Source organism: Hemiscyllium ocellatum, chromosome 11 (genome assembly GCF_020745735.1).
Source record: "Hemiscyllium ocellatum isolate sHemOce1 chromosome 11, sHemOce1.pat.X.cur, whole genome shotgun sequence".
NCBI classification, from domain to species: domain Eukaryota; kingdom Metazoa; phylum Chordata; class Chondrichthyes; order Orectolobiformes; family Hemiscylliidae; genus Hemiscyllium; species Hemiscyllium ocellatum.
Window position 1 is genome coordinate 42,640,126 of NC_083411.1, and position 19,946 is coordinate 42,660,071.

Here is a 19,946-nt window from a genome sequence, read left to right on the forward strand (position 1 = left end):
AATAAAAGATTAAAAATTCCTATTATAGGAGCCATCTATTCATATTTAAAATCACCAAAATGACATTTGAGAAAATAAATCTTATCTAGTAAAACTATAGATTGTCCCAAATCATTCAATTCAATGAACAGCCATTTACAAATTGATGCAGCAGCTGAGACCTGAGTTATCAGAGCTGATTCTGAGCAGTCGCTGTAACCCAGAATTGAGTGATAGTGGCTATAATGGGCTTGATTCTCCTATGTGATTCCAATTCTGCAAAATAGGAACAGTGTGCAAACAACAGGAGAATGTTCAGAGTATAAATTGTTCCCATGACAGAACCACAAGGAAGGACAAAGTGTCATGGCCCTTTGCTCTGGTTCAGGAAGGGGTGAATCACTGGACAGAAGATGCCAGAGCATGAGTTTGAAAATACCCCAAGTGCACTGATGCTAGCTCTGGACTTCATATGCTGGGTAAGGAGTCATGATTTGGAGATGCCGGTGTTGGACTGGAGTGTACAAAGTTAAAAATCACACAACACCAGGTTATATCGCTCCGAAAGCTAGTGTGCTTCCAATTAAACCTGTTGGACTATAACTGGTGTTGTGATTTTTAACTGGGTAAGGAGAGCTGTTTGGTCTTACAGAATAAATGAATGAGTTAGGTTTAGACTGCAATGAAAAACCTGGGGAGTATTCTGGCTCATCGATTGGAGGAGTGATGATCTGGGGGGCCTCAGTGACTGCATTCCAGTGAGATCCAATTTCAGGCCAACACTCCGGACTTAGTTGAGGTAGAAGTTTCCTAACTCAGTGGTTACTTACCGTATAGTGTTTAATATCTGGGGCTGTCTACATAAAGCATTAGAAAGGCATGATCTGGCAAAGTGACATTAAAATTCACCGTTCCTCAGGTCAAACATCACCATTGCTCCTCCACCCCCACCCCTACGCTTGAGAGCATTTGTTGCTGCCCCTTCCTTGCTGTTCAGTAACAAATGCTTTATTTATGATGTTGTGTAAGGTGCACAAGGATGAGGAAGCCAAGTACTCAGGAGGAGCTAGAGGAATATGGGGCATGTGGTTGATGAAAATTTGGATTGTTATCAGGAAGACCCAAGTGAGATGAGGAACATGGGGGCCAAAAAAAGGAGAAATCTGTGCAATAGTGGAATTGATCGACTCTGATGTGCTTGTCAAAGTCTTTGAAATGGTTCTGAAAACCAAGAGCACAGCAATGTGTTAAGATTCCATGAAACACACGGTTCACAGGTTGGATCGTCGGTCCACATTGCGTGAGGAACCAGTGCTATGAGGGAAGACAGTGAAGAGGACAGTGCCAGTAGGATTGACCCAGAACTCTAGCACCGAGGTTAGGACGTGGATACCCTGGAACCGGAAAGTCGGCAGGATCTGTGTCACAAGGCACTCCTTCTGGCAGGCCTTGCCGGAGTCCAGGCTGAAAACAACGATGGAAAATTTCTGTGGGCCTCCAATCTCAGCCCGATTGACAACAGCGTATGCAAATCCTCCGCCTGCCAGGGGCCGAGACCACAGCTCAAAGTTACGTAGCTGAAGGAGGGAAAGAAACCATGAAATAGACTAAATGCCGAGATATTTCCAAACTTTGCTTCTCTCTCTCTCTCTGTCACACACACTCACAAATCATACAGCGACACAGAATATCCAACTGGTGCCATGGTTGATGCTATTTTGCAATGGAATCACAATTTTCCAGTGAGAACTATTCCATCAGCCAGCCCCTCATCAATTCAGGTTATTATCAGGGACTAGGAGAAAGGTGAGAACTGCAACTACTGGAGACTCCGGGTCAAAAAGGGTGGTGCTGGAAAAGCACAGCAGGTCAGGCAGCTTCCGAGGAGCAGGAGACTCGACGTTTTGGACATAAGTCTTCATTAGAAATGGGGAGGGGGATGAGGAAAAATAAATAGGACTGGGTGCAGCTGGGGAGGTAATTGTGATAGGTTGTCAGGGAAGAAGATGGACAGGACAAGAGAGTGGTGCTGACCTGGAGGGTTGGATCTGGGATGAGGTGGGAGAAGGGGAGATTTGGAAACTAGTGAAGTCAATGGTGTACCGTGTGGTTGAAGGGTCACGAGGTGGATGATGAGGCGTTTTTCCTCCAGTTTACGGTGAAGGAGGCCCAGGACTTGCATGTCCTTGGCAGAGTGGGAAGAGGAGGAGTTGAAGTACTCAGCCACAGGGTAATGAGGTTGTTTGATGTGTGTGCCCCAGAGATATTCTCTGAAACGCTCTGAGTTATCATCCTGTCTCCCTGCCAACTCGTGGAGCTTTTCAGGGAATATCTCTGGGACACGGGCACCAAACATCCCCACGACCCTGTGGCCAATCACTTCAACTTCCCCTCCCCCAAGGACATGCAAGTCCTTGGCTGCTTCCACTGTCAAAGCAAGGCCAGTCGCCAACTGGAGGAAGAACGCTACATCTTCCCCCTTGGGACCCTTCAACCACACTGCATCAACTTCACTAGTTTCCAAATCTCCCTTCCACCCCACCCCCCCAAACTCATCCAGGATTCAACCCTCCAACTTGCCACCGCCCTCTTGACCTATCCATCTTTCTTCCCACTTATCCATTCCACCCTCCCCACCACCTATCACAGTTACCCCCTACCTGCACCCACCTGTTGCCTTCCCACTTCACCCCAGCCCAAACCCCTATTTATCTCTCATCCCCCTTCCCCCTCCACATTCCTGACGAGTGCTTATGCCCAAAATGTTGACTCTCCTGTTTCTTGAATGCTGCCTGACCGGCTGTGGCTTTTCCATTGCCACTCTTTTTGACTATCAAGAACAGGATTTGTTTTACCCCAAACACACAACCTTCACCCACCCATTGAGGAACACAACCATCCCCTTTAACAGCGATGGCCTAGGGCTATTCTTTCACTGAGTATCAATCCAAAATGTCAGATAATATTCTGGATTCAAATACTGCCGATGACAGATAATAGAATTTGAATTCAGTTGAAAACTAAATTGGAATAAAGAGTCCAATGGTGACCATGAAACCATTGTTAATCCTTTAAGAAAATCCATCTGGCGTTCGTGACTTTTGTGAAGGAAACTGCTGTCCTTGCCTAGTCTGGCCTACATGTGACTCCAGACCCACAGGATTGTGATTGACTCTCTGGCTGATTAGGAATGGGCAATAAATGCCCTCGCCAGTGTCACCCACATCCAATGAATTTTATTTTAAAACTCTTAACATTCAGGTTTCCCTCCCTCTCCCATACACACGATCCTCACTTTACTTCATCAGGTGTACATCGTATAACAATCCCAAGAGTTTGTCAGATATTGACCCAGGACCGACTGATAACAGTTGATGCTGTTCCTTGATTCAGTTTCCATACACATGCATGTCCCAGTACAGCACAAATTTCCAAGGAATCGAGGGGTAGTGTGTTACTCACTTTGCTGACTCGTTGGCCCTGAACACCCAGAGGATCCTGGTTGATGGCGATCACGTATCGGTTCTGAAGTAAAGCCTTGGAGTCTGCGTCGATGTTCCGCAGATCGTTCGACATCAAGAGTGGAGCTGCCATGATAGCCCAGAGTGCCATCTGGGTCATCTGCTGGTCTCTGCTTAACCCAAAATTACCAATCACCAACTGAAAGAACAAACACAGGATGGTCACACTCTGAAACCCAGAGAAATTTTGCAATCTGTAAAGGAGGCATGGATCCCAAATCTGACCACCAAACAAGGAAAGTCTGACTCAGGGTGGAGTTGGGTATAATGAGTAGGAAGATGTGATGGGGCCCAGGTAGCAGGGGTGTGCCTGCACCTGATCCAAACAAAAAGGTCTGGGTCCCATTGCGATTGGGGACAAGAACCCAAAGGTCAGAATCTATTGAAGTCCTGACTTTCTACCTAGCAACCAGACAAAGTCATGCTATCAGGAACACACCTACCATATCAGGGTCATTCCAGCCTCCAGGACCCGCTACTGGGGCAATGAGACTCTGGTGGTTGGCTGTCCAATCTATGATGGATTTCACAGATCCCCATGAGTCATCAATGTCACCATAGTTTCTCCAGTGGTTGCAATATTTCTTAATATCTGTGTAATTGGGCTGAGAAAACAAGAAGAAAAAATTCCAAGTAAATTAAAGTTCAGAATCATTCTCAAAACAAGCTCATGTCTTCAGTGTAAACTGATGTGCTGACTCTCGCAGCAGGACCCTCAATGCACAGTTAGATAACCCATCCAGGCTATGGGCAAGACACAGACAGTTCAAACAGCTAAAGAACACACTCATTGAGAGAGGCTGGACAGAGCATTTCTCCTGCATTGTCTCCATTTTCCAGATAAGTACACAATGGGATTAAATACAGAGTAAAACTCCCTTGGGCGGCACAGTGGTTAGCACTGCTGCCTCACATTGCCAGAGACCCGGATTCAATTCCAGTCTCGGGTGACTGTGTGGAATTTGCACATTCTTCCCGTGTCTACGTGGGTTTCCTCCGGGTGCTTCAGTTTTCTCCCACAGTCCAAAGATGTCCAGGTTAGATGAATTGGCCATGCTAAATTGCCCATAGTGTTAGGTGAAGGGGTAAATGTAGGGGAATGGGTCTGGGTGGGTTGTTCTTCCGAAGGTTGGTGTGGACTTGTTGGGCTGAAGGGCCTGTTTCCACACTAAGTAATCTAATCTGATCTTACAGCATCAAACACCAATGTTGAACCTCCCACCAAATGGTAGTAGCATCAATACCAATCTCAACAGTACAAATTTGTGAAATGGTTGCATGATCAGTAAGAATACAGAAAAAACACATTGCGCTGCTTGGAAGGCTAATAGCACAAATGGAGGAGAAAATGCAGATGCTGGAGATCAGAGCTGAAAATGTGTTGCTGGAAAAGCACAGCAGGCCAGGCAGCATCCAAGGAACAGGAAATTCGACACTTCAGCTCTAATAGTTAAAAAGCTGGTCATTTGTGCTAAGAGTCAGCAATCCATGTTTTTTTAAATTGTGAATTAGATTCTGGCTCTAGAAATCTGTACTAAAAGCTCTTAGACTGTAAAACTGAATTGCCAATGGTTCTATGAGTTTATTAATAATTAAAAGCTCAGATGTTCAATTGAGGGAACAAATTGTAAAAAAATCAAAGTAAATTTAACAGTATCATCCGGTAAAGTTTGCTATATAAAAGGGGTGAAGAGCTTGTCATATGAGAAGAGGTTGAGGACTCTGGGTCTGTAGTCAAATGGAGGATCAGAGGGGATCTGATTGAAACTTACAGAACACTGAAGTAGAGTGTACATGGAGAAAATGGTTCCACTCATGGCAGAGCCCAGGACCCAAGGGCACAGCCTCAGAATGAAAGGACGATCCTTGAGAACTGAAATGAGGAGGAATTGATTCAGCCAGAGCGTGGTGAATCTGTGGAACTCATTGCTGCAGGGGGCTGTGGAGGCCAAGTCATTGATTGTAGGTTTTTGATTAGCAAGGGAGAAGGCAGGAGAATGTGGTTGAGAAACAGATCAGCCACGATTAAATGATGAATACAGGGCCCAGTTCTGCTCCTATATCTTAAAAGTCTTAAAGGAGTTCCTTAAAAGACCTGAGCAGCCTTAGTATTTTAAGCACTGTAATTGCTGAGCACTTTGCTCTCTCTGTTGGGAAGGTATAAAGAACGTTGTTTGAAAATGGCTCCCTGCAGTTCAGTATACAGTCAAAAGTCCTACAGCAGGGAGACAGGTCCATCGGCCCAAACTGGTCCACGTCAACCAAAATGTCCTGTTTCCCTGCAAATGGCTGTTATCCTTCTAATCCTTTCCTACCCATGTTGTTAATGTACCCACCTCAGCCACTTCTGCTCGCAGCTCATTCCATATGCATCCCACTCTGTAAAAAAAGTTGCCCCTCAGGTTCCCTTTTATTCTTCCTCCTCTCACCTGAAACTGATGCCCTCTAGTTCTCCATTCCTCAACTCTGGGAAAAAGACTGAGTACATTCACCATATCCATGCCTCTCCTGGTCTTATACACTTCTATAAGATTCCCCCCCGCCCACCTCAGTCTCCTACGCTCCAAAGAAAACAGTCCTTACTTGTCCAACCTCTCCCTATAACTCAGACCCTTGAGTCCTGGCAACACACTTGTAAATTTCTTCTGCACTCTTTCCAGTTTAATAACATCCTTCCAATAACAAGGTGACCAAAACTGAACACAATACTCGGCAAGTGCAGCCTCAACAAACATCCTATGCAATTGCAACATAACCTCCCAACTTCTATACTCAGTGCCCTGACTGATGAAAGCCAGTGTACCAAAAGCCTTCTTCACTGCCCTGTCTACCTGTGACTCCAATTTCAGAGAACCATGCACCCGAACTCCAAGGTTCCTCTGTTTCACTACACTCCTGAAGGCCTTACCATTCACCCTGAAATTTCTACTTTGATTTGACTTTACAAAATGCAAGACCTCACACTTATCTATATTAAACTCTATTTTCCATTTCTTGGCCCACTTCCTCAGCTGATCAAGGTCCTGCTGCAATTTCTGAACCTTCCTCACTGTCCACGATACTGCCCATTTTAGTGTCATCTGCAAACTTACTAATCACTGAAATAGATAACTAACAGCAATGAACCCAGCACCGACCCGAAACACAGCACTAGTCACAGGCCTCCAGTCCGACAAGCAGCCTTCCACAATTACCCTTTGTTTCCAACCATCCTAAACAACTTGCCAGCTCCCCCTGGATTCCATGCAATCTAACCTTTCAGAGCAGCCTGCTACCTTATCAAAGGCCTTACTGAAATCCATACAGACTACGTCTACTGTCCTGCGCTCAACCACCTTCCTGGTCACTTCATCAATGAACTTCCAACAAATTTGTGTAGCATGAACTCCCATGCACAAAACTACGCTGACTATTCCTGATTGAATCCTGTCTGTCCAAATGTATGTATATTTTATCTCTCAAGTAACTTACCTACCACAGATGTTAGGCTTACAGGTCTACAGTTGCCAGATTTGTCTTTGCATCCCTTGAATAAGGGCACAACATTCACTACACTCCAGTCCTCCAAGATCTCACCCCATTGCAAAAATATCAGCCAGGCCCCCTACAATTTCTTCTTTAGACTCTTGCAGGGTTCTTGGATACACCTGGTCAGGAACAGGAGTATTATCCGCGATCATACATTCTAATACGCCCGACACCTCCTCTGCTGTGATATGGACTGTCTCCAAGATATCACCACTAACTTCCCCAAGTCCCCACGTCTTCATGGCTATTTCCACAGTAAACACAAAGGAAAAATATTCATTGAGTACCTCGTTTATCTTCGGCGGTTCTATACATACTTGTTCACTGTGGGGTCCTGTTCTCTCTCCAGTCTTTCTTTTTCCTTTAATACACTCAAAGAACTGCTTTGCATTCACCCTAATCTTCTCAGCCAAGGCTATCTCGTGGTAGCCTCATGATTTCCTCTTCAAAGTCACAAGCAGGAATTCCTACAGGCCTGGCATTCAAACCAGAACTCCATTAACAAACACCTAGATTTGGATCCCATTTACCAATGTCTCAGAAACAGAACCGTAAATGATAGCACTCACCACAACAGACAAAGACACATAAATAGCAAGTGACACAGAATGCCAACTCTTCACTGGAGGCTCATTGATAATGTCACTTAGCATGGTGACGAAACGTCTGATGGGCCAATGGGCTGAGAAATGGCAGATGGAGTTTAATTCAGATAAATGCGAGGTGCTAGGAAAGCAAATCTTAGCAGTTAATGGTAAAGTCCTGAGGAGTGTTGACCTTGGAGTGCAGGTTCATAGCTCCTTCAAAGTGGAGTCGCAAGTAGATTTGATAGTCAAGGCAGCGTTTGGCATACTTTCTTTTATTGAGTACAGGAGTTGGGAGGTCATGTTGCAGCTGTACTGGACATTGGTTCGACCACTGTTGGAATATTGTGTGCAATTCTGGTTTCCTTCCTTGTGAAACTTGAAAGGGTTCAGAGAAGATTTACAAGGATGTTGCCAGGGTTGGAGGATTTGAGCTATAGAGAGGCTGAACAGGCTGGGGCTGTTTTCCCTGGAGCGTCAGAGGCTGAGGGGTGACCTTATAGAGGTTTACAAAATTATGAGGGGCATGGATAAGATAAATAGACAAAGTCTTTTCCCTGGGGTCAGGGTGTCCAGAACTAGAAGACATAGGTCTCTTTTATATCTTTCCCCTCTCACACTAAACCTATGGGGCAACTTTTCCATACAGAGGGTTGTATGTGTATGAATGAGCTGCCAGAGGAAGTGGTGGAGGCTGGCACAATTGCAACATTTAAGAGGCATTTGGATGGGTATATGAGTAGGATGGATTTGGAAGGATATGGGCTAGGTGCTGGCAGGTGGGACTAGATTGGATTGGGATATCTGGTCGGCATGGACAGGTTGGACTGAAGGGTCTGTTTCCATGCTATACATCTCTATGACTCTATAATTCCTGTATCCCCTATATACTTCCAGAAACTCCCTTGATCCCAGCTGTCTGTACCTGAGCCATGCCTCTTTATTACAGGAACATATGGACTTTGAATTCTAACTACCACACTTTTAAAGGCCTCCCACTTGTCAGAGGTCCCTTTGCCTGCAAACAACTACTCCAACCAACCTCTGCAAGCTCTTGTCTAATTCCATCAAAATTCACTTTGCCCCAGTTTAGAACTTGAACCTGTGGACTGGTTTTGTCCCTCTCCATACTATTTTTAAATTAATACAACTACGGTCAGTGGTACATGTCAACCTTAGCTCTGAACACAGTATGCTCCCCATCTTGTGGAGAAATGATTGGGGCATGTGAAAGAAGCATTTATGTATCATTGAAGGTGGGAAAACAGGCAGAATCATATTGCTGGTTAGGTTATTGTTTGTGACAGGTTGGTACATGTGCTGGTTGATGGAGTGTGTAGATTGAACAGTGGTGGGATGTTGGGCAAACATAGTCAAATGTCACCAATGGAGGGTCCCACTGACTTTGGAGACACTCTAGTGTTACTCAATCTCCTCATTTTCGCCGCCACTCCTTGTTTACTCAGGTGTGACAGATGATAAGCCTAGAGTTAGACCATTGGATGTGATGGTTTAAGGTGAATGGGAGGGACAATAACCAACTTGTTTGATTTACTGTGTTTGACCTTCCTGCACTGTTATTGTAATGGCTGCTATTGCCTGCTTCCCCAAGACAACAGTTTAGAATCGTGTGGTATTGCGAACACAATAGCCTGATCAATCAACAGCAAAATCCTGCCCATATTCCCATTCTCCAACGAACACAACCACCTCTCAGTTATTCTAGCTATTCTCCCCGTCATCTGGAGGAACATACAGAACATAGAACTGTACAGAATGTGATGCCAGATTAAACTAATCTCTTCTGCCTGCCCATGGTCTGTATCCTTCCATTCCTTGCATATTCAGGTGCTTATCATAGAATCCCAATAGTGCGAAAACAGGCCATTTGGCCCAACAAGTCCACACCGACCCTCAGAAGAGTAAGCCACCCAGACCCATCCCCTTACCCTACTACTGTACATTTACCCTTGACTAATGCACCTAACTTACACATCCCTGAACACTATGGACAATTTAGCACGGCCAATCCGCCTAACCTGCACATCATTGGATTGTGCAAGGAAACCAGAGCACCCACAGAAACCCATGCAGACACGGGGAGAATGTGCGAACTCCACACAAGACAGTTGCCTGAGGCTAGCATTGAACCCAGATTCCTGCCGCTGAGAGACAGCAGTGCTAACCGCTGAACCATTGTGCCACCCAGATAAAGGTACAAACTGTTCAGCATGGTCTAACCACAAAGTTGTCTGACTCAATGTTACCACTCTTGCCACAAAAATCTTTAAACTTACATCACATAAAGTCAGCTGATTCTTACTCAAGGTTGAAGCATAATTTAACGGTTATGCTTGCAATGTTAAAATGATTCCAAGGAGTAGATCGAAACTTTTCCTTTAGAGAGAGTGACCAGAAGAAGGGGCATAACTATTGCTGGAGCTCCCTCTCTAACAGGTGACTACATCAAAATGGATTCAAGAAGGCAATCTCCACCACCTTTCTAAGGATACAAATGATGACCTGGCGAGCATTTCCCATATTCCAATAATGAGTAAATATAAATCACTGTTTCAAAGGATTCAGTGTTCCTACTGGATTGACTCGAGGGACTGAATAACTTCATGGTACTATGTTCATAGGAATCTGGGTGTGTTTTAACAATTTCAGTGAGATTACATGGTGGAAATGCCATCTACATTGATTGCTTATATACAGTGAAGGACAATAAGGAAGATGCTAATCATGTTAGGTGGACAGTACCTCCTTGAAAGGCCACAGGTAGAAAGGCCACTCGCAGGAGTATACAATATCTCTCCCAGTCTTATTCAAGGCTAGCGACATGTTCTTGTAACCTGTAAAGTCAGACAAATCATCAGGTTAAACATTTTAATTATAACACAGCTGAACTTCTATATTAAATTTATTCCCATAGCCAATATCTCCAAACCACTAACAGAGGTCCAAAAAAAAACTCAGTGACAAAGCAACTAAAGAATTCCAAGGTTTTACAAGCTGAGTGAAGAAATTTCTCTTGAGCTCTGTCTGAAATGACCGACCTAATCCTAATCCTGACACCACTAATCCAGATACCAGACTCTCCAGCAAGGAAAAAACAACATCTCAGACTTTACATTTTCAAGTCTCCTCAGAGTTTTCTAATTTTTAATTAGATTCCCTACAATATGGAAACAAGCCCTTCAGCCAAAACCAGTCCACACCGACCCTCCGAAGTGTAATCCACCCAGACCCATTTCCCCTCTGACTAAAGCACCTAACACTATGGGCAATTTTGCATGGCCAGTTCATCTGACTCGCACATCTTTGGACTGGGAGGAAACTGGAGCACCCAGAGGAAACCCATGCAGACACGGGGAGAATGTGCAAACTCCACACAGGCAGTCGCCCGAGGCTGGAATCGAACCTGGGACCCTGGTTCTGTGAGACAGCAGTGCTAACCACTGAGCCACCATGCTGCCCCAAATCTTCAAAACTTCTTCAAATATCAATCGGTTTACTCAGCACCTCATTAAAAAGGACAACTTTCTCATCTGGGAATCTTTGCTAAAACATCTCCAATGCAAGACTATCCTGGCTTGATGATGGAGACCAAAGTTGCACATGGTAACCAAAAGGTAACTGCATCAAAGCCCTATACAACTGCAGCAAGGCTTTGTACTTGTAATCCAATCCCCTTGAAATAAAGACTTACACCCCTTACTTCCAATTGCTTCTTGCATCTGCAGTTTAATTTGATCTAAAAGGACACCCAAATTTTTCATATTGTCAACATCGTAGTCTCTTATTTATATTTTGCTTTATCATAGTTTGACAAAGCAGACAATGTCACACTTCCAATTTTACGCACACTTCATTCCCCCATACCATTTACACTATTTTGATCCAAATAATCATACAATGCCTTTTTAAATATGGTTTGAAAAACTAATGGAGAAAGTGAAATACATGGTGTGCAGGGTGTTCTAGCTCGGTGGATAAAGAATTGGTTGAGCAACAGAAGGCAGAGAGTAGTAGTTGAAGGGAGTTTCTCGAAATGGAGAAAGGTGACCAGTGATGTTCCACAGGGGTCAGTACTGGGACCACTGTTGTTTGTGATATACATAAATGATCTGGAAGAGGGCATTGTTGGTCTGATCAGTAAGTTTGCAGATGACATGAAAATTGGTGGAGTAGCAGAAAGCATCGGGGACTGTCAACGAATACAGGAGAATATAGTTGAACTGGAAAGTTGGGCTGAAAAGTGGTAGATGGAGTTTAATCCAGGCAAATGTGAGATGATGCATTTTGGGAAGTCTAATTCTCGAGGAAACTATAAAGTAAACGGAACAGCCTTGGGAGAAGTTGATGAGCAGAAAGATCTGGGAGTTCAGGTCCATCGTACTGTGAAGGTGACTGCACAGGTGGACAGAGTCGTCAAGAAGGCATAGGGCATGCTTGCCTTCATTGGACAAGGTATTGAGTATAAGAGCTGGCAGGTCATGTTAAAATTGTACAAGACGTTGGTTCAGCCGCATTTAGAATACTGTGTACAGTTCAGGTCGCCACATTACCAAAAGGATGTGGACACTTTGGAGACGCTGCAGAGACGATTTACAAGGATGTTGTTTGGTATGAAAGATGCTAGCTATGAAGAGAGGTTGAGTAGGTTGGGATTGTTTTCATTAGAAAAAAGGAGATTGAGAAGGGACTTGATGGAGGTTTACAAAATCATGAAGGGTATAGATAGGGTAGATTGAGATAAGCTTTTTCCCAGGGTGAGGGATTCAATAACAAAAGGTCACACGTTCAAGGTGAGAGGTGAAAAGTTTAAGGGGGATATACATGGCAAGTACTTTACACGGAAGGTGCCTGGAACGTCTTGCCAGCAGAGGTAGTAGAGGCAGGCACAGTAGATTCATTTAAAAGGGGTGTCTGGACAGATGCACAAGTAGGTGGGGAGCAGAGGGATACAGATGCCTTGGAATTGGGCGATAGGTTTAGACAGTGGATTTTGATCATTTCAGGCTCGGAGGGCCGAAGGGCCTGTTCCTGGGCTGTAAATTGTCTTTGTTCTTTAAATACCTCAGTTGAAGTTACTTCCACCACATTTCCAGGCAGCACATTCCATATCCAAACTACTCATTGTATGAAATTTTTTTTTCTACATCACCTTTGCTTCTTTTGTACATCACTTTCAAGCTCCAACCTCTGATTCTTCATCCTTTACAAGCAAGAACATCTTCTCCCCATCTATTCTATCCAGCCTACTCATGAGTTTGACACCCCCATCAGATCTCCTAGTCAGCGAGAATGGTTCCAATCGCTTCAATCTATCCTCATTCCTGGAACAATACTTGTAACCTGCTTCTGGGGCTGAGTGATCTCATCCTGCTCTTAGTTCTTATGTTCAGTCTGGAGTTCAATATCCTACAACATGTTTATAAAACCATTGCCACTTTTATGGGCAGCACAGTGATTAGCACTGCGGCCTCACAGTGCCAGGGACACAGGTTCGATTCCACCCTTGGATGACTGTCTGTGTGGGAGTTTATACATTCTCCCAGTGTCTGCATGGGTTTCCACTGGGTGTCCCGGTTTTCTCCCACTATCCAAAGATGTTCAGGCTAGGTGGACTGGCTGTGGGAAATGCGGGGTTACAGGGATAGGGTATTGGGGCAGGCAGTCTGAGTGTGATGCTCTTCTGAGGGTCAGTATAGGTGGGTTGAATGGCCTGCTTTCATACTCCAGGGATTCTATGTAAACCATTTTGCATTTGTTCCAGAAGATAGCTCTGCACTTTCTGAATGCCAATTGGGGATTGTTCATAGCCTATCAATAAATACATTGGGAAAAAAATGAATGAGAATGGTCTCCAACCTTAAGCAAAGGAGGCACAGAATATTTAGCCAAAGAAAGAGTATTTAAACTGGTCCTGTAATTTTGAATCAAGACTTCACTCACCCTCAATCATGATGTCCAAATTGATGAAGTAGCAACCATCAAACTTCAGGAGGTCCACTCCCCAATCAGCAAAGGTCTGAGCATCCAGTTCATAGTAGCCATAGCTGCCTGGGTATCCTGCACAAGTGTGGGTCCCCACGTCCTGATAGATGCCCAACTTCAGTCCTTTAGAATGGACCTGCACCAGGATGGGGACAGATAAAACAAGTCACTGCGATTATCTAGAGGTCAATGTAAAGGCAGTGGAGAATTACAGGGCATTTACACATGCCAGGCTTCTCTCTTTCACACAGACACATGTGTGCAGAGGCCATACTCACATAGTCTGCGAGTTTCTTCATCCCACTCGGGAACCGTTTGGGATCGGGCTGCAGCTGGTGGTTGGCATCCCGTGTGCTCGCAAGCCAACAGTCATCAATACAAATGTAACTGTAGCCAACATCCTTCCAGCCTTCTGCTGCCATGATGTCAGCCATCTGCATGTAGAGCTGTTCACTGCACAGAATAAGAAGGGAACAGTGATTTTTTTGAAGGCCCTAACAGATACATTACTAGGGCTCCCTACAAAGTTTCTCCAGTTTCCTCATTTCCCCTCCCCCCACCTTGTCACAGTCGAATCCCTCGAACTCAGCACCACCTTCCTAACCTGCAATCTTCTTCCTGACCTCTCCACCCCCACCACTCCAGCCTATCACCCTCACCTTGACCTCCTTCCACCTATCACATCTCCATCGCCCCTTCCCCAAGTCCCTCCTCCCTACCTTTTATCTTAGCCTGCTGGACACACTTTCCTCACTCCTGATGAAGGGCTTATGCCCGAAACGTCGAATTTCCTGTTCCTTGGTTGCTGCCTGACCTGCTGCGCTTTTCCAGCAACACATTTTCAGCTCTGATCTCCAGCATCTGCACACCTCACTTTCTCCTCCCTACAAAGTGTATGACATAAGCTTGGCTCAAACACCGGTGTAACAATGAGGCATCGCCATTGCGCCAGAGGTGCCACCTATGAGCTGAAACATTAAACATGGTGCCTGTGTTCTCTCACACAGATGTGGGGGATTTCATGGTACTGTCTGAAGAGAAGGTTCTCCCTGTATCCTAGCCTCTTCCAGCTGCAAATGTGTTGCTGGTCAAAGCACAGCAGGTTAGGCAGCATCTCAGGAATAGAGAATTCGACGTTTCGAGCATAAGCCCTTCATCAGGAATAAGAGAGAGAGAGCCAAGCCGGCTGAGATAAAAGGTAGGGAGGAGGGACTAGGGGGAGGGGCGATGGAGGTGGGATAGGTGGAAGGAGGTCAAGGTGAGGGTGATAGGCCGGAGTGGGGTGGGGGCGGAGAGGTCAGGAAGAGGATTGCAGGTTAGGAGGGCGGTGCTGAGTTGAGGGAACCGACTGAGACAAGGTGGGGGGAGGGGAAATGAGGAAGCTGGAGAAATCTGAATTCATACCTTGTGGTTGGAGGGTTCCCAGGCGGAAGATGAGGCGCTCCTCCTCCAGCCGTCGTGTAGTTGTGTTCTGCCGGTGGAGGAGTCCAAGGACCTGCATGTCCTCGGTGGAGTGGGAGGGGGAGTTAAAGTGTTGAGCCACGGGGTGATTGGGTTGGTTGGTTCGGGCGGCCCAGAGGTGTTCTCTGAAGCGTTCCGCAAGTAAGCGGCCTGTCTCACCAATATAGAGGAGGCCACATCGGGTGCAGCGGATGCAATAGATGATGTGTGTGGAGGTACAGGTGAACTTGTGGCGGATATGGAAGGATCCCTTGGGGCCTTGGAGGGAAGTGAGTGTGGAGGTGTGGGCGCAAGTTTTACATTTCCTGCGGTTGCAGGGGAAGGTGCCGGGGGTGGAGGTTGGGTTGGTGGGGGGTGTGGATCTGACAAGGGAGTCACGAAGGGAGTGGTCCTTGCGGAACGCTGATAGGGGAGGGGAGGGAAATATATCCTTGGTGGTGGGGTCCGTTTGGAGGTGGCGGAAATGGCGGCGGATAATACGTTGTATGCGCAGGTTGGTGGGGTGGTAGGTGAGAACCAGTGGGGTTCTGTCTTGGTGGCGGTTGGAGGAGCGGGGCTCAAGGGCGGAGGAGCGGGAAGTGGAGGAGATGCGGTGGAGGGCATCGTCGATCACGTCTGGGGGGAATCTGCGGTCCTTGAAGAAGGAGGCCATCTGGGTTGTGCGGTGTTGGAATTGGTCCTCCTGGGAGCAGATGCGGCGGAGACGAAGGAATTGGGAATATGGGATGGCGTTTTTACAGGGGGCAGGGTGGGAGGAGGTGTAGTCCAGGTAGCTGTGGGAGTCAGTCGGTTTATAATAGATGTCTGTGTTGAGTCGGTCGCCCGAGATAGAAATGGAAAGGTCTAGGAAGGGGAGGGAGGAGTCTGAGACAGTCCAGGTGAATTTCAGGTCGGGATGGAAGGTGTTAGTAAAGTTGATGAACTGTTCAACCTCCTCGTGGGAGCACGAGGCAGCGCCGATACAGTCATCGATGTAGCGGAGGAAAAGGTGGGGGGTGGTGCCAGTGTAGTTGCGGAAGATGGACTGTTCCACATATCCTACAAAGAGGCAGGCATAGCTGGGGCCCATGCGGGTGCCCATGGCAACTCCTTTGGTTTGGAGGAAGTGGGAGGATTGAAAAGAGAAGTTATTCAGGGTGAGGACCAGTTCAGTCAGTCGAAGGAGGGTGTCAGTGGAAGGGTACTGGTTAGTGCGGCGGGAAAGGAAGAAGCGGAGGGCTTTGAGTCCTTCGTGATGGGGGATGGAGGTGTACAGGGACTGGATGTCCATAGTGAAAATAAGGCGTTGGGGACCGGGGAAGCGAAAATCCTGGAGGAGGTGGAGGGCGTGCCTCTTCCAACCAACATCACATCTGGGCACTTAATTACATCAGATGACTGGGTCAGAATTGCTGAGAGGGCAGCCTCACTTTCCAGGTCCCTAGAACATCTCCATCCCCACCCCCCACAGTGGATGCCATTTAAACATCAAGTGGGTAAAATCTTTTGTTTTTTTAACTGGCCCTGCCCATTTGCTTTCAATGATCATCTCTAATCATTCACCTGTTCCTTATGACAGAGCATCCTGCAAATTCTGATCACCCCTTCCTTGGTCATATTGGGCTCTGTGTGGTAGACATAAAGCAGGATGGATGATGATGCATCCCTGAACTAGTGGTTCCAGTTGATGTAGGTCTGAGACAAACAGATATACACCACATATTCCCTCCCCAGGGTTGTTTCAGGGCTGGTATGATTATTAATGATATAGGATAGATCACGGGCCAGCCTTAACCAGGAACATTCATCTCAGATAAGATGCGTGGGGTGATATTAATAATTGCAAACTACATTGACCAGTAGCCACGATGTCATTAGATAAGGAATCCAAGATAACAAATCTGCCTTGATCAAGAACGTCCCAGTCCTCTACTTTTACTCCTCCACAATCCTCCCCCCAGTACTTTGAGACAGCAGATTGATTAGAACTTAACAGAAAACATTAGCCCTTTCAGAACTATTATTGAATGCAGCACTCACTCCACAATTTTTTAGCTGGCTGAGGATGAAAAGGGGGTTTAAAACAAAACAAAACAAAGACTTGCACTTATAGTGTGCCTTTTGCCAGTCCAGGTCATCTCAGGGTGCTGCACAGGAATTGAAGAAACTGGACATTAAAGTTACATGATTTAAGTTGTCAAAAACATTGAAAATGGCACAATGCTTCACACAAACCACCAACCAACTTATTTTAACTCACCCAATCAGCATAGCTTGGTATGCTTTTTTTTCCCCATACTTCATGGAACGATTACAGTACAAAAAAAAAGCCACATAGCCTGTCCAGTTCATAATGGCTCTCTGCAAGAACAAACCCAAAAATCACTGAGTCCTTTCTAGTAACCCCAAAACTCTCTTCAGCGGCTTCTTCAATTCCCTTTTGAAAGCCATGATTAAATCCCTCTCCACCACACTCATTCCAGATCCTAATCAGCCACTACATAAAAGGTTTCTTCTCATGTCCCTCAGGTCTCTTTGTCCCCCCCTCTCTCTGACCTCTCCTGATCTCTCTCTCTCTGACCTACTCCAGTGAGTACCCTCCAGACATGTCTCTCTTCCTCTCTCTGACCTGTTCCAGGTGAACTCCCGTCGATCTGTCTCCCTCTCTCTGACCAGCACCAGGTGAGTTCCCACTTGATCTATCTCCCTCCCTCTCTCTGACCTGTTCCAGGTGAACTTCCTCTGGATCCCCCCTCTCTCTCTCTGTCTCGGATCTGCTCCAGGTAAACTTCCTCGGTGTATCTGCCGCTCTCTATCTCTTACTTGATACAGTTGTGTGGATCCTCCTCGCAGTCGACATTGCAGAGGAACCTCTCCCAGTGGAGCCAGCCCATGGTAGGGGTAACGGCAAGGCCATTGTCGAGGCTAGAGACGCCCGTGGCCAGTGTAAGCACGACGATCAGCAACGGGAGCAGCACATATCCGCAAGCCATCTCTCTCTGTCTCTGCGTCTGCGGCTGGGACTAAAGCCGCTCCGTCTTCCGCATCGCTGCCGTGCGCGCCTGACTATAGAGCACCAATCACAGCCCGCCCCTGCCACCATCCAGCCAATCCGAGCACGCATAGGGCGGAGCCCACTAGCAGGGTCGGCTGTGTTTGCACTTCCGTGACTTTGTTGAGCTGCAGAGCTGGGCACTCTCCAGAGAGAGAGATGAGAGACTGAGTGACAGTGAGAGGAGTAAAAAATGAGGTCTGCAGATGCTGGAGATCACAGCTGCAAATGTGTTGCTGGTCAAAGCACAGCAGGCCAGGCAGCATCTCAGGAATAGAGAATTCGACGTTTCGAGAAGGGCTTATGCTCGAAACGTCGAATTCTCTATTCCTGAGATGCTGCCTGGCCTGCTGTGCTTTGACCAGCAACACATTTGCTGACAGTGAGAGGAGCAATTTCTCGACGGAGAGTGAGAGGGCACTTCCCAGAGAAAGAATTGGAGAGATATTTCAACATTTTTCAGGAGGAAGAATCACTGAGATGTACAGCACGAAAACAGACCCTCCGGTCCAATTCATCCCTGCCAATCAGATATCGTAACCCGATGTCGTCCCATTTGCCAGCACTTGGTCCATATCTCTCTAAACCTTCCTATTTATGTACCAATCCAGATGCCTTTAAATGTTGTATTTGTACCAGCTTCCACCACTTCCTCTGGCAGCTCATTCTATACACGCACTACACTTTGCGTGAAAAAGTTGCCCTTTAGGTCCCTTGTAAATCTTTCCCCTCTCACCCTAAACCTGTGCCATCTAGTTCTGGACTTTCCCAACCCAGGGAAAATATCTTGGCGATTTACCCTCTCCATGGCCCTCATGATTTTATAAACCTCTATAAGGTCACCACTCAGCCTCTGATGTTCCAGGGAAAACAGCCCCATCTTATTCAACCTCTCCCCACAGCTCAAATCCTCCAACCCCGGCAACATCCTTGGAAATCTCTTCTGAACCCTTTCAAGTTTCACAAAATCTTTCCGATAGAAGGGAGACCAGAATTGTATGCAATATTGCAAAACTGGCGTAACCAATGTCATGATCTTCAGGAGAGACAGAGCTGATACCTTCAGCCCTACACTAATCTCTGTTGACTGTCATCTGTCCTCTAACATGTGCCAACATGCCATTCAGTGCCATTTTCTGAACACAATGGGTGATAAGCAATAAATGCCAGCTTTGCCAGGAGTTCCTGAGTGTTTCAGGAGAATAGAAATGTTTCTCTTTATCTTTCTTTCATAGTATTTCACTTTACCATTCATTCTCTCTCACAAGGTGAGGACTCGTGACTACCTGCTGTGGGTATGATCTTAGCCGTGAACCAGTCTACGCAAAGTGATTATGAAACAAAAAAGCACAGCAGTCTCCCTTTGTTCAGAATCAAACTGTTGCTCAGAAGAGATGTTAAGGCAAATCTGTGTTCTCAGCTGGGTTGAAAAGATCTCACAATATGACTTGATGTGCAATGTGAGCTGGTCATAGTGACGCTGCTGTTCATGAGGTCTGACTGTGCACAGGGTGGCTGTGAATAAGTACAGAATAGTCTTCTGTGAAAACTGAAGTTCTCAAACTCCAATGCTGTGATTTGAAGAGTTAGGATAGCAAGGAAGTGAAGTTGGTGAACTGTTACAAAGAGCAGCTTCCCGTTCTTGCTCCTACTTGTAAAGCCAAATTTAATGACTTTACAGAATCTGTTATTACAGCCCAGAAGGAGGCTATTCAGCCCATCATGTCTGCAATGCCTCTCCAAAATCAATGATTCACTCTGTACCATTCTTCTGCATTCCCTCCATAACAGTTTGCAATCTTCATTTTCAGAAATCAGGCCAATTCCCTTTTTAAATCT

General features: G+C 46.1%; 1 protein-coding gene across 1 annotated transcript; it reads right to left on the bottom strand.

The window, feature by feature from the left end:
• gla (galactosidase, alpha) lies at positions 1 to 18,086 on the bottom strand. Its single transcript, XM_060832152.1, has 7 exons — positions 17,879 to 18,086; positions 13,894 to 14,068; positions 13,574 to 13,751; positions 10,376 to 10,467; positions 3,944 to 4,105; positions 3,442 to 3,639; positions 1 to 1,556 (listed from the first exon to the last, which is right to left on the bottom strand). The coding sequence occupies exons 1-7, from the start codon at positions 18,046 to 18,048 to the stop codon at positions 1,251 to 1,253; spliced, it is 1,281 nt and encodes a 426-aa protein (XP_060688135.1). The 5' UTR covers positions 18,049 to 18,086; the 3' UTR covers positions 1 to 1,250.
• Between the last annotated feature and the right edge of the window lie 1,860 nt (positions 18,087 to 19,946).